We start from the raw sequence: 14,167 nt of genomic DNA, 5'->3' as shown, positions 1-14,167 counted from the left end.
ACGGGCAGTACCCAAACCTGCCGCTGTCCTCTCCGGGCTGGGCTGTGGGCCTGGAGGCCAGGGATGAAGGCCATGGAGGCCCTTGGTTGGCGGAAGGGTGTTTCCTTAGAGGCAGGGCCTTTGTTTCAGGGCCGACATCTCTATCAGGCACACAAAACCCAGTGCTGGGGCCCGCGATGCTTTTAGTGACCCCAGAAAATGGTTTTAACTTTTGCTTAAAAACCAGAAAAAATAATAATAATGAATCCAGCCTGGATTATATTCATCTTTAGTCCAAAACAGTCATAAGATGTTCTTTTTTTTTTAAGGCGGAAAGGGCCCACAAAGGCAAAAGCGCCTTGGGCCCCAAGGCCCTGCCTTCCTCCATCGACGGAATCCCCAGTAGCTGGTGGATGCTCCCGGCCACCACGGAGTGACCTTGGCTGGGAGGGTCAGCCCTGGTCTCTGCCGAGTGGTGTTAACTCATCACAGCACGGAGTGAGAACCAGGAGGGGAAGGCGGGAGCAGAGGCCGACCCCCCCACATGCGGAGAAGCGGTCCAGGAGGGGGTGGCTGGTCTTGAAGGACGGGGAGCGCTCCAGGGAAGCTCGGGAAAGTGTGTTGTAGTCAGAGGGAGAGAGAGGTTGTACCAAAGCCCCAGGCACCCAGGACACAGTGTGTTCAGCCAGTGCGGCTGGAGCATCACACGTCCTGCAGGAGAGCGGCACGGGCTGGTGACAAAGGACCCCGTGTGCCACACCAAGAGGTGGGAGCCCAGACGGTTCCTGGGCGCTGCGGGATTCCAGAAGGCGGCTGCCCCTCTATTATGTCCCAAATGAGCATTTGTCACAGCGCTGGGAGGCGTCGCCAGCTGCCTGAAGGACAGATGTTTGCCACCAATTTACGTGTGTGTGTTAGAGCAGATACTACATGGTCCCTAAATTGACATCACTTTTGTGCAGCTGTCAATAAAAGCTCTAAAGCAGGACACAGTGGGTTGAAATTACAGCTACTGTACAGGGATTTGTACTCATCACCCCGTGTCCTCTGGCGGGTGCCCCACGGCGACCCTCACCCCACTGCTGTGGGCAGTGGGCTTTAAGGAACAGTGTGTGGGAGCAGCGGGGGTCAGGGGAGAGCCTGGTGCAGGGCTTCCACCACGTTTGTGCCACTGACCTCTGGCAGCCACGTGAAGCCTATAAATCCTTCTCAGAATCATGCTTAAAATGCATAAGACACAACACACAGGAAAAAGAAACCAATTATATTGAAATACTATTATCAAAATATTGCAAAAATGTACATTTGTGATATACTATGCATGTGCTTCCTTATTAACACACCAAAAAACAAGATCTTATAATACTGTGATTTCAAAGGAATGATGAGACTAAACACTTCCCAAAATCTTGGCAACACCTGCAGTGTGATACAAAGAACACTTGTGATTTGCATTGGTGACAGTCACGGGATTTACTTATACTACTGTTGATCGCCTACAGTAAAAAGTGAAAGAATGTGTACACTGCAGACTATAACACGTTGCTGAAAGAAAGTAAAGAAGACTCAAATAAATGGAAAAACACCATGGATTGGAAGACTTAATAATGTTAAGATGGGAATACTTCCCAGACTGATCTACAGATTCAATGCAATCCCTATCAAAATCCCAACAGCCTTTTCTGTAGAAATGGAAATAGCAAGGTATAGTGAATAGCCAAAGCAATCTTGAAAACGAAGAATAAGCTAGAGGACTCACGCTTCCCAATTTCAAAGCTTACAGTTTCAAAACTTACAGCTACAGTAATCAAAACAGTGTGGGACTGGCATAAGAACAGCCATATAAATCAATGAAATAGAAGGGAGAGTTCAGAAATAAAACCATGTGTTCATGGTCAGCTGATTTTTTCGCTAAGTGTGCCAAGACCATTCAACGGGGCAAGAACGGTCTCTTCCATAAATGGTGTTGGAACAACTAGATATCTGCACACAAAGGAATCAAGTTGGACCCTGACCTCACACCATATACAAAAATTAACTCAAAATGGAATAAAGACATAAATATAAAAGCTAAAGCCATAAAACTCTTAGAAGAAAACATAGAGGTAAATCTTCATGACCTTGGATTTGGCAACGGTGTCTTAGATGTGACACCAAAAGCACAAGCAACAAAAATAAACTGTACTTCACAAAAATTTTAAAATTTTGTGCATTAATGAACACTAGCAAGAAAGTGAAAAGACACCCCACAAAATGGTAGAAAATATCTGCAAAATGATACACCTGATAAGGATCTAGTATCCAGAGCATATAAGGAACTCCTACAACTCAACAACAGGAAGACAAACAACCCAATTAAAAATGTGAAAGGACTTGAATAGACATCGCTCCAAAGAAGATAAACAAATGGCCAACAGGCACAGGAAAAGACCTCTACATCATTAGCCATTAAGAAATGCAAATCAAAGCCACAATGAGATACCACTTCACCCCCACTAGAATGGCTATAATAAAAAAATAAACAAGTAACAAGTGTTGGTGAGGATATGGAAAAAGTGAAAACCTTGTACATTGCTGGTGGGAATATAAAATGGTGCAGCTGCTGTGGAAAACAGCAGTTCCTCAGTATGTTAAACATAATGTCACCACACGAACCAGCAATTCCATTCCTGGTTACATACCCAAGAGAACTCAAAACAGGTGGTCACAGAGAAACTTGTACATGAATGTTCACTCCAGCACTATTCACTTAACCAAAAGGTAGAAACAATGCAAATGTCCATCAATGGATGAATGGATAAACAAAATGTAAGTCTTACCCATTCAATGGAACATTACTCAGCCATAAATGGGAATAATGTACTGATACATGCTGCAACATGGATGAACCTTGAAAACATTATCCTAAGTGCAAGAAGCAGTCATACAGGACCATATATTGTATGATTCCACTTATATGCAATGTCCAGAATAGGAAAATCCATAGAGACAGAAAAGAGATTAGTGGTTGCTTAGGGCTAAGGGCAGGGGGAAATGGGAAGTGACTGCCAATGGGTGTGGGGTCTCCTCTGGGGGTGATTGAAAATGCTCTGAAAATAGATAATGGTGATGGTTGGGCAACACTGCGAATGTAGTAAATGGCACTGAACACTTTAAAATGGTAAATTTTATATTATGTATATTTTACTACCAAAAAAAAAAAAAGGGCCAGAGGCAGGAGGCCGGCCTGTGGCAGGGGTCTGGAAGAGATGGTGAGCCCAAGCCAGAGCAGCCCTGCCCCAGAGGCAAGAGGGGTCCAAGGGGTGTTTTCTGGAAAGAACAGCCAGGAATGGACAGCAAATAGGATATGGGCCTCGGGGAGAACTTTATAAGGAGGTTATAAGGAGGGGACCATGTGTCCGAGACGCTCGGGACAGCCCTGGCTGACAGTTACTGCCCCGGCATCCCAAATGCACAGGGTCCACCATCACTCTCCAAAGTGTCCTGGTCTGGGCCATAAATTACACGGCCACTCAACTTACAAGGCCCTGGCCCTTATGCCTGTTCTCCAAATGTTCACCATGAGTTGGGAATTAGCAGTCACCCTGTTTCATAGACGAGGAGCTCGATGGGCACTTGAATTTGCTGTGTTCCCATCTGCTTTTTCTGGCCTGGGGTCTCCTCTCCTGCCGGGGGGCCTCCCGGGGGTCACTGCCCAGCTGGGATGGGAACTAGGGCATCTGCAGCAGGGGAGAGTCACCCCGCGGGCCCCATGCAGCTGTGGGTATGGAAAGCAGAGCTTGGCGCGCTTGGTGTCAGATGGATGTGGGTCCGAATCCTACTGCTATCCCCAGTTAGCCGGCTGACCTTGGGCCGGTTCCTCTCTGACATTAACTCTGCACCTCCAAAATTAGGACAGTAAGATCAACCTTGAAGACTGTTACTAAGAGCCCAGGCAGGCAGCACTGGGTCGATGGCAGCTGGGTCATCCTTACTCCACTCTCTCTGCCCTCCCACCCTCGGGAGGGAGGGGGAAAAGAAATGTGCTTTTCTGCTGAGTAATGCAGTTAAAAAAAAAAAAAATCTTGGAAAAATAAGATGCATCCTGACATCTCCAAGCATTTACAGCGCTAAATATTTTCGGTAACCCACACAAAATGAACATACAGACACACCCCCCAGATGACTCAACCCACTTAATTATTCCATTCTAGATAAAGCTCCCACTCTCTAGCTGGGCCAGGAAACCGCAAAACGGGGCAGCTGAACCCTGCATGACGCTCTGCCGAAGGTGACAGAGTGTTGAGATGCGTTTCTAGGATCCCCAGTGCCACCTTGCAAAGACCACGCCCACTGCTGAGTGCCAAGGCAACGGTGCCCCTGTTCATAAATATTTAACAAATGCATCTTGAAACACACCAGGGGATTATTGGAGAGGGTGGAAAACAGACGGACACCTAGGAAGCTCAAGGTCATTAAGGATGTGAGAAAAGATACAAACCACCCACGGATTCATTTGTTGACAGAAGGCAAAGGGACCCCCAATGCAGCACATGGACGCTATTCAAACAAACCTGGTCTCTCCTTCCAGGACATTCTCCCAGCCCTGCACCAGCTGTGTAAGGCCGACCTTGGAATTTCTGAAAGCCCCGAAGGCAACGTGGCACCAGGGGAGGGGGCGCGGCTTGTTCGCCCGAACCCTGAACTCACAGGGAGACGGTGTGTGGATGTCGGAGGCGTCAGCAGCCCTCCATCACGGCAGCCACAAGCATAAACCTTCCTTTAAGCTGCGTAAGTACGGCCCCTCCATCCTCCAAGCGTTAAGAAGCAGCCTCAGCAGCACTGCAGCACGCCGCTCTGCATGGGTGAGGGGGACTGTGCAATTAAAACACTGTTTAGGTTTAGTTAATTTGAGAAACATCTCAGGCCCGTGTTTATTCTCGGCATAGATACACCTCCAATTAATTAAACAACTGCTTTCCTCGTTGACACTAACCTCTTCGGAAGCCTAGACTTCGGGCCACCTCTGGGTGACTCATCCAGCAATCCCAGTGTGGCAGAGCCTCAGAAAACCCTCTCCCCAGCCAGCGGTTACCTAGCAACCAGCCTAGCAACCTCGCAGCCAAGAGATTAATCCCCGGGTGATAATCATAAAGCAACATCCAAAAAGACATCTCATCTCGAGGATGCCATCTAAAGGTACATAAAGATGAGGAGCAGAGCAGCGGCACCTCGCTCCTGAACTACACAAATTACAGACAAAAGGGGGACATGTTATCTACTTGTTGCTTCAACAGCTGAAAGGCACGATTTCATTTCTGCGATTCACACACGGAGCCGAAAAGAACGAGGAGACAGTTGGGCTGGGGAGCCACATGGAAGCTGCCCCATCACCAGCAGGGTGAGGAAGAGGTTCTGTTCCAGCCACAGCTGTGATGGCCCTCAAGTGGGATGGGGGGCAGGGGTGTAGGTCCTCCTCTCCGTTGCCCACACGCATCCCAGTTTTCCAAAAGACAGCCCCCAGCCCTCAGCCAGCTGACGTCTCCCACCACGGAAGCGCGCCTCACTGTGTGCGTGCATTCAGAGATGGCAGAAACACAACTGGGCAGTAAAAGGCCGAGAGAACATTCCAGAAAGGCCAGCACCCTTAGCATTTCCAAAAGGCACCAGCCCTCCTGAGCCTGCCCCGTCCTGGTGCTGGAACGCAGCCCACCCATAAAGGGTCACGAACTCAGTAGGATCATCTGGAGAGCTTGTTACAATCCACGTCCCCGGGGGCCAGGGTCTCTCTGTTAAAATCGAACCTCAGGTGATTCCAACACAGGTGGCCCAAGACCACACCTGGAGGCCACCTCCCAAGCACAGACCCCATGGCCGGCACGCAGGGAGCACAGACCCCATGGCCAGCACGCAGGAAGCCCGGTAAACCAGCTTCCTGTTCAGGAGGGCCCTGGAGCAAAGGCAGGAGGTGTGCACGACGCAGGTCATTCAGCTGAGCGACTCAGGCCCACAGGCCTCTGGGTCAAGCTGGCCAGGTCCCCTCGCACTGACTGTGGGACCCTGGGCAGGTCACCTGCTGAATGTGTGATCGCCTGTAAAGGGCTCACACCCACTCAAGGCCCAGAGAGGGCTCCCTCAGGAGCTGCCATCAAACTTACCCAACAAGCGAGGGTCCCTGGAAATCTCACCAAGTCCCCATCACTGGGGGCCGACAGCCCAGTCAGTCATCCCCTGACTTACGGAGTTGTCACTGCACATGTGTCCAGCACCAGAGGGGAGGCATCAGGGAGCTCCTCTCTTGCCCGACACAGAGGGGCTGGTAAGTTCTGTCTGCACCCAGAGCCCCGCACCGTCTGCCTGACGGTGGCTCAGGGGGCGCTATGCTCTGGCTCTCCCCCAGGTCACCAACTCAGGTCAGGGGGCCTTTGCTTACCAGGGCCACCCCACTGGACACTCATCCCACTCACTGGGACACCAGGTCACAGGCCTCACACCCAGAGAGAAGCATGAGCCAGGGAAAGGGGTCTGGTCACTGTGACATAAAAGGAAAGGAAGGCAGAAAAATGATGCTCACACGGGGGAGGACTCGGGGTACGTGGGCCCCCCCATATCCGAAGGCTGCTGTGAAGGAGGGCGACTTGTGTTCGGATCGAGGCCACAGGGCAGCAGTCACTGGGAAGTGTTTTGAATCAACAAAGGAAAAGGCTTCTTAGAAGCAGAACAATCCAGCAGCGCAATAGGCTGCCTGGGGCTGAAAGCATCCCATGCAAATGTGTCCTCCAGAAGCCACGCGGACCTCAGGTGTTACAGCCAAGAGCAGGCTGCTTGGGTTCAAGATCTCCGCCTCGGTTTTCCCTCAGTTGTAAAATGGAGATAATAATGGTGCCTGCCTCATGAGGTTTCTGAGTATAAAATGAGATCATAAGCATAACGAGCTTGACCCAGAGTCTGGCTCATGGGAGCACTCCACTACTGTTAGATGCTGTTATTGCCTCGTTACAAAGGGCGGTGGAAACACCAGGAGAATGAGGTTAATCCCAGGAGGCTTCATGGCAGTGGTGATATCTGAGCTGGCACTGGAAGGTGATGGAAGGGGAACGGGGTCTGGGAATTGGAAGTTGGGGCCCATAGGGAGGTGTGTATGGCAGGAGATGTGAGGAAGGGTGCTGCCTCAGAGGTAGAGTCATGGGGAGTACCCCATCTGCAAAAGAGGCAATGACGCCCCCTTCAGGGTGGCTGTGAATCACAGGGAGGCCACAGATCTAAGTGCACAGACATGCCTGGCTGACGTATAGAACTGGGGACATGGCCGCTGCACTGCAATAATCCACTGAACACCAAGTGCATATACCACCTTCTTAGACATTCTTAGACATCCCAGGAGGTGGGAGCAGAGAAGGCAGGACTTGTGCCACCACAGCCCGATCCACTGGGGCAGGCACGGATCTTCTGGGTCCTCAGGTTCCGGGCACCCGGAGCCAGGGAACCACACAAAGGCCCAGCTGTGGCTGCTGAGAGCCCTGATGGCCCATGTGCGTCACCCATGCCTTAAACAAGGGACCTGGGGACCTGCATCAGGTGAGCGTGCATGAAAAGCACCAACAAAGGACCCCAGAGGTGGGGACACAGCCTGGCATGCAACCAACAGATGAAGGGATAGCTGTTCAAGTGTCACACTGCACCCTGCTTTGTGGACACCCAAAATGCTGGGGCCAGGAGAGGCAGAGTTCAAGTCAGGGATGACAAACCCAGACACGCTCAGATATCCAGATGGTGTCTGCCATCGGGATGATGGCTATCATGACCTTAAAACTGAGGTCACCTCTGCCTCAGCCAGGGGTCGATCCCCGGGTGTGGACAGGGCAGGTCATGCAAGTGGCAGCAGATGAGGCACATGCCAAGCAGCTGGCCAGAGCGGTAGAGAGATACTGACCTTAGGTCAGTCCAACCTGGCCCCCGTGAACCTCACAACACGGATGAATTACCAAGCCAGGAGCCGCCAGAAGAGCATCTCAACCTATACACCCTCCTTAGGCCACCAACAGAAATCACAGATGCAGGCCTCTCTCTCTGTGCCTCAACTTCCCCATCTATAGAATGGGTTATACCAATAGTACCTGCTTCTCGGGGAGGGTTGCTGGGAGGATTAGATGAGCTAACACAAGTAAACACCCCACAGACACAAACGGCAACGACTCTGATGGCGCCCGCTGGCTTGGCCGGCCCCTGTATGGTTTTCCTCCAGCCCAGGGAGGCAGCACGGAGTGATGGGAAGGATGTAAAGTCACATTACGCCCTGGCATCCCCAATCACCCCACAAGGCCACCTCACTCCTTGGGCTTCACTTTCATCTCTTAACCAGTTCACAGGTTTGTCATGGAGAACAAACAGGATGCAGTATGCAAAGGGGCTTTGGAAACTGCAGGGCATGGGGGTGGGCAGGTGCCCATGCACCCAGCATACAGACGCGGCTCACACATCCACGTGGGTGGCAACCAGGGAGCCAGCCAAGGCCACCCTTCAAGGCCTGGGTGACCCACTTATGTCTCCCACATCACCCTTCTGAATCTAGGTGAGGGCCTCCATTTTACCATCTCTCATGTTTCCCAAAGAACAAGTTTCCAGAAGATCAATATCCTAACTTGTTCCTCAACCAACACAGCTGCTTCCATCCTCAGAGGCCACCCAGACTCAGGGGAGAAGGCTCTGTGTCCAGGCCTGGCTGCAATCCCGCCCCTTTCAGCAGTTGTTCTTCCCTGAAGAACGGTCCAGAGCAAGGTTTCCCTCCCCGAAGTGAGCACTTCCAGCAACCCATGTACAGGGCCAGCCAGGCCCCACCCCTCCACATCCTGTCAGATGGAGTGTGAACACAGGGGCTCCGCAGTGGACCACCTCTGACTCCTGGTCCTGCCACGTAGAGCTGAGACCACCCTGTGCCTCAACTTCCCCATCTGCAAAATAGGTTACACGGATAGTACTGACCCCCTGGGGAGGGATGCTTAGCTGAGCCTGCACATGCCAAGGCTCCAATTGGGTCTTGCACTAAGTAAGTGCGATGGGTTGCCCTTTTGTTATTGTCTGCCCTCCTCCCGGAGCTGAAGGGATTTTAATGTTTGGTAAGTGATCTGTTGTATGTTTATAACCTTTGCCTAAAAGAAAGTTTAGGGATGGGTCTTCCCCGTTATTAAAACTAAGTAATACTGATCATTTTGGAAGTTAAGGGAAAGAAAGAAGAAATTTTAAAAACCACAAGGTCAATTTTGCACATCTGGGGCAGCCCGTTATCGGTGTCTCGTCCTGTTCCCATCACTCCACAGGTCATCTCTGCAGCTCAGTGGACCCCTCCTGGGGGCAAAAGCAGCATCTCACCCGCTTCCAGGGCCACTCACCTTGAACCTCTCGGTAACACCCTCGGTGATGCTGACGGTGAACTCAGCTATCTTGGGAGGACGTGCTTTGCCTTTCTTGCGGTCAGGTTCATATTCAGTCTTAGTTTTCACGACCACCTTGTCCAGGAAACAGAAGCAAACCGTCAGTAGTACAGCCAGATACATTCAGACACACCTGTCCAGAGAGGACAGGTGGGGAAACCCTCGTTCAAAGTCACCATTTCACCAGGAAGCATTTCACAGAAAGAGTGAGAACAGCCACCACTTATTAGAAATCTCCTCCGTGCCAAGACTTTCAGAGAAATTACCCATTAGTAATCCTGGTAGCAGCCCCAGGAGGGAAAAATGATAACGGAGGGGCAGAGAAGTTAAGTACGTTGGTCAAGGCCACGTAGCTAGTAGGTGGCAGGGCTAAGAGTAGTCAGCAGGGCTCCTGACTCCTAATTTGGTGCTCCCTTCGCTGCCCAGAGCTTCATCGGCCCAGGTGGTGGGAAGGATGCGTTGATTTTTTCACTGGTCTTCATGTGCCGCCACGGGTAAAACAAGAAGATTCAAGGGCACTATTTCCCTCCAGCACTAGGAAGGCGCAGGCAGCCAGCCTTCAAGCAAATCGACCTTGGGGAGTCTGTCGCTGCCCCACCATCCTCCTCTCTCCCTTGTCTTGGCAACAGCCCTTAAAGGGTCTCCCTGCTCTGTCCCCCCTCCACTCTCCACTGTGAAGCGGGAGATGTTTTTCCAACCACGAAATCTGCTCTGCCTCTGCCCCGGGCAAGCCCTTTCCCTACACCACCCCCAGCTTCAGCTGCGCCCCAACCCACCCCTCAAGCCTCCACCCTCGGATGCTCACAGCCTCTCCGCACCATCACTGCCCCCATCACACCCTGTTGCCAGGACTGTTTCCTTCTCTGTCCCCATTGGACGGGGAGGCGAGGCGTCCGGGAGCAGTGTCCAGGGGATATGTGTGTCTAGTCCCCAAACGCCCACCCCCCAGAGCAGGAGCCAGGAAGTTGGACTGGAGAGAGACAGCCCCCCACCCTCTTGCTCACCCAAGTGACAACGCCCTTCACTGGGTGAACCACAGTGTGGGGACACACTGCCCTCCGTGATGGTGGGACCCAGGGCAGAACAAGCACTCAGGACATTGTGGGCGCTCCCAGACTGAGCAGTGACACCAGACCCAGCCTCAGGAAGAAAGTGGCCCACGCCATGAGACACTGAAAAGTGATCCAAGGGCCACACCCCTTTTAAGCACACTCTTGCCTCCTTCCTTCCTTCCGTTACATGCAGCTCTCCCTGCACCCAGTGTGACAGCCTGCGTGCCCACCCTGGGGGCACCCATCTCTGGGGGCAGCACCTGGGCCTCACCCTGCCATCCTCGAACCCCAACTGTACCTGAGTAGCTGTGGGACCCTGAGCACACCCTTGGCTACTTGGAACCTCAGTTTTCCGGCCTGTGATATGGGTGCAAGGCCTATCTGGTAGGGCTAATGTGAAGAGGAGGGAATCCACGGGACCCTGAGCCCAGTGGGGACCCGGTCAGGATCCCATCAGCCCGGATTCCATCTGCCTCTGCCACTAACAGGCTAGGTGACTTCGGACAAGTTCCTTAAACTCTCTGTGCCTCCATTTCCACATCTGTAAAATGGGGTAACAGTGGTAGTTACCTCCTAACGTCAGTGTGTTAAAGTAATTGAAAGCCATAAAGCATGCAGACAAGTACCTGGTGAGTAATAAGCATTCAAACACGTCAGCTGAGACTGGCCCTGAGGCTACTACCAGCTCTGTGACTACTGGCACTGTTGCAACTCAGAACCTCGGCGCTCAGCACGCATTCTATTTACAACCTTAACTGTGTTATCTGCCCTCGGACACGTGTCCCCTGGGACAGGTGACATCACCTCCCTGAACCCTAGCTGGGAGCAACACGTTGCCGCTGTTCGGGTTAAGAGATGTCTCGTGAGAGTGCAGTCCGGCTGCAAGCAGGGCAGAGCAAGGGGCCCCGCCAGAGCTTCCACGTTCTGGAGGATGGTAGCCTTCAGCCGAGTGACCTTGCACACATCCTATAAACTCCTGGAGACTCGGTTTCCTCATCTGTGACCTCAGAAATCTGGCCCAACCATCACTCCCTGCTAGAATGCCCATCTCTGGAGCATCTCTGGAGCATGTCAGGGATGGGAGACTCGTCACCTTCAGAGCTGCTTAGGCTATCCCGGATGGCCTGATTGGTTGGCCAGAATTTCATACCTGCCTGAAACCTCCTCCCTGGTATAAGCCAACTATGTGCCAGACGGTTCTGGAATGGAACAGACTGAGGACGAAAGCGGAGGCTGAGTGGAGGGAATCACCTGACGGAGGTGCTGCCTGGGGATGCGGTGTCCCTGGCACAGGCTGAGGCAGGAGGGGAAGGTGGGCACGGTGGCGCCAGGCTGTGCTAACTGGGCAAGTCTGACACCTAGACAGGGAAGGGGGAGGCGGAAGCCGAGTCCTCAGGCAGCCCTGCCCCTCCCACAAAGCTTCTTTTGGACCATCAATGCCCCAGAGTGGCCCCACGTGACCCGGGTGCACAGGTGTGACCAGCTGATCCTCTTTTCTTGAAATAAAACACCTGTTCCAGCATCGCTCTGGCCCCTGCCCCCTGCTCTCCTACCCAAACACAAGACAACAGAGTTGGGGGAATCAAAACCACTTTGGGGAGCTGAGTAAGGCTATCAAACGGCCCACCATGGGAATAACGGAATCCTGCAGAAAGGAAGGACCCATGGCAGGGACAGTCTCTCATCCCCACCCCTGCCCCACGGCCAGCAATCACCAACATGCCCCAGTAAACGACAAGCCCTGAGTCAGAACCTCCCTGCCAGGCATTAAATTAAACAATAAACGCCAGCACACTTGGGGGAACAGAGTGTGCTTCCTCGTGGCTGGGATGATTTTAAAAAGCAGCAAGGTGGTCAGAATGGATGTGTGTGGATAATTTTAGGTTTGAGTTTTACAATATAATTGTCTAGACGTTTAAACGTTTTTAATGTTAACTCTGGAAAATATTGCTCTTAATGACCACAGAAACTACTTGATTGCAGGCGGTATTCAAGAAAGAGGGGATTCCTTAAATTCAACAAAAAGAAAAAAGAAAAAAATCCCACTTTAAGGGAAGGATGATGAATGGCTGTCCCCAGTTACCCTAATAATGAGGAGCACGAGTGCTTATTTGGAGATTTCACAAAAGGAACAAAGAGAGGAAGGAGGCGGTGTAGGAGCGCACACCCTGCCGCATCTACCGCCGATGTGGGAGGGGTGGGCGCAGAGGGTAAGGAGGGGGATTCAGCCCCTAGGGAGGGCCCATCTGGCCAAGGAGAGGGGCCTCTCCACCCCAAAGGGGCAAATCGGGCTGAAACTGCATCATCCGGGAAGGCACGACGGGCAGCCGCACCACTCCTGGGCTCACCCCAGAACCAGAGCCCCTGGTACCCCGGGGCAGGGACGAGCGGGGCTGGGTTGTAGGTGGAGGGGCCAGGGGCCTCTCTCGGACAAGAGTCCCACGAAAATCAAGAAAGGACCTTTCCGCGACCGCGTTCCATTGTCAGGAAGAAGCTGTCATCTAAGGCGGGGCGGGGGTGGGGGGAGAGCCAGATCACCCGATCCAGAATCCCGCGCGGGTACGTGGTCCTCCGAGGGGCGTCCTCCACATCGCCCGAGCCTGCCCCCAGTTCGCGTCCCCAGCGCACGCGGCGCGTTTCTTTTGTTGCGGCCGCCACCCGAGATTTGGGGGTGCGCACCCGGCGGTCCTGGGTGCCGGGGGCCTCTCACCTTATCCGGGGGCGGGAACTGCAGTTGATTGACATCAAGGGGCGTCATCAGGGGGATGGTGTCGAAGCCATCCTCCAGCAGCGGCTGCTTGGTGCCCTTCTCCGCGAAATTGTTCCCCAACTTCACCATGGTTCCGGGAGACCCGAGGCTGACGCCTGCGGAGCGAGGGCCGGGCGGGAGTCACCGCGAGCAGGACCCAACCGCTGTCCCGGGCGTCGGCGAGCTCTCCGGCCCCCGCCTCGTCTCCGAGGAGGGGTCGTGAGGACGCAGAGGTCGCGGCCCGAGGGCTGGGGGGTGGGTGCTGTGTATTTACGGACTCACCCGCTGGGCGAAAGCGCCGAGCTCAGGGACGCCTAGCAGCCGGGGAGGGGGCGCCGCCCCTGCCCGCGGGTCTAGACGCGTCCCCGGTCCTGGAGACGCCGCGCCGGTGACCTGCCCAGGGACCCCTGTCCCTCCCACCTGGGGAGATGCGCGGCCCTGTACCCGGCTCCCCGGCGGAAGGGTCCAACGCGGGCGCCCCGCGGCCCCGCCTGCCGGCCAGCACTCACCCCACGCCCGGCTCCGGCAGGTCTGGACTCCGACCGCACTCCGAGCCTCCGCGTCGCCCGCTCCCGCTCACAGCAATGGCAGAGGCGGCGCCGCGCGGGCCGGGGCGGGGGCGCCGCGCGATTGGGCTCCCTCCCCCCGCTCGCCACCTCCCTTCCTGCCGCTCCCGGGGGTTAACTGCGCGCGGTGAGTGCGTGCGTGTGGCGGCGGCGGCAGCCTTGACGCAGCGCGCGCGCGCCGGCCGCACAAAGAAGCGCGGGGCGGGCGCAGTGGGGCGCTCCCTGTGGACCCCGCAGTCGCCGGGACCTCGGCGTGGGGGGCGATAAGGGGGATGGGATCGCGCCCCGGATGGGAGGCTCGGAGCGGCGGGAGGGCGCCACAGGGCTGGAGGCCGGGGATGGGGGAAAGAGAGGTGCGGGCTGCGGAACCCCGGGGCGGCGGCCGGGGCGCAAGGCGATTCGAAGCGAGAG

At 54.2% G+C, this 14,167-nt stretch overlaps 1 protein-coding gene across 2 annotated transcripts in view; it reads right to left on the bottom strand.

Moving 5' to 3' along the window:
• Positions 1–13,881, bottom strand: part of NSG1 (neuronal vesicle trafficking associated 1) — a 31,052-nt gene extending 17,171 nt beyond the window's left edge. Inside the window, exons 1-3 of one of the 2 annotated variants that reach the window (XM_057546609.1) lie at positions 13,700–13,881; positions 13,152–13,306; positions 9,348–9,464 (exon numbers count right to left, since the gene is read on the bottom strand). In XM_057546609.1, coding sequence (XP_057402592.1) covers positions 9,348–9,464; positions 13,152–13,280 — 246 coding nt within the window. In that variant the 5' untranslated portion in view covers positions 13,281–13,306; positions 13,700–13,881. The other variant, XM_057546610.1, reaches the window with a different exon arrangement.
• Between the last annotated feature and the right edge of the window lie 286 nt (positions 13,882–14,167).

Source organism: Balaenoptera acutorostrata, chromosome 5, assembly GCF_949987535.1.
Source record: "Balaenoptera acutorostrata chromosome 5, mBalAcu1.1, whole genome shotgun sequence".
Classification (NCBI taxonomy): Eukaryota; Metazoa; Chordata; class Mammalia; order Artiodactyla; family Balaenopteridae; genus Balaenoptera; species Balaenoptera acutorostrata.
The sequence above is the reverse complement of the archived record's forward strand: the minus strand, read 5'-3'. Positions and strand labels throughout refer to the sequence as shown.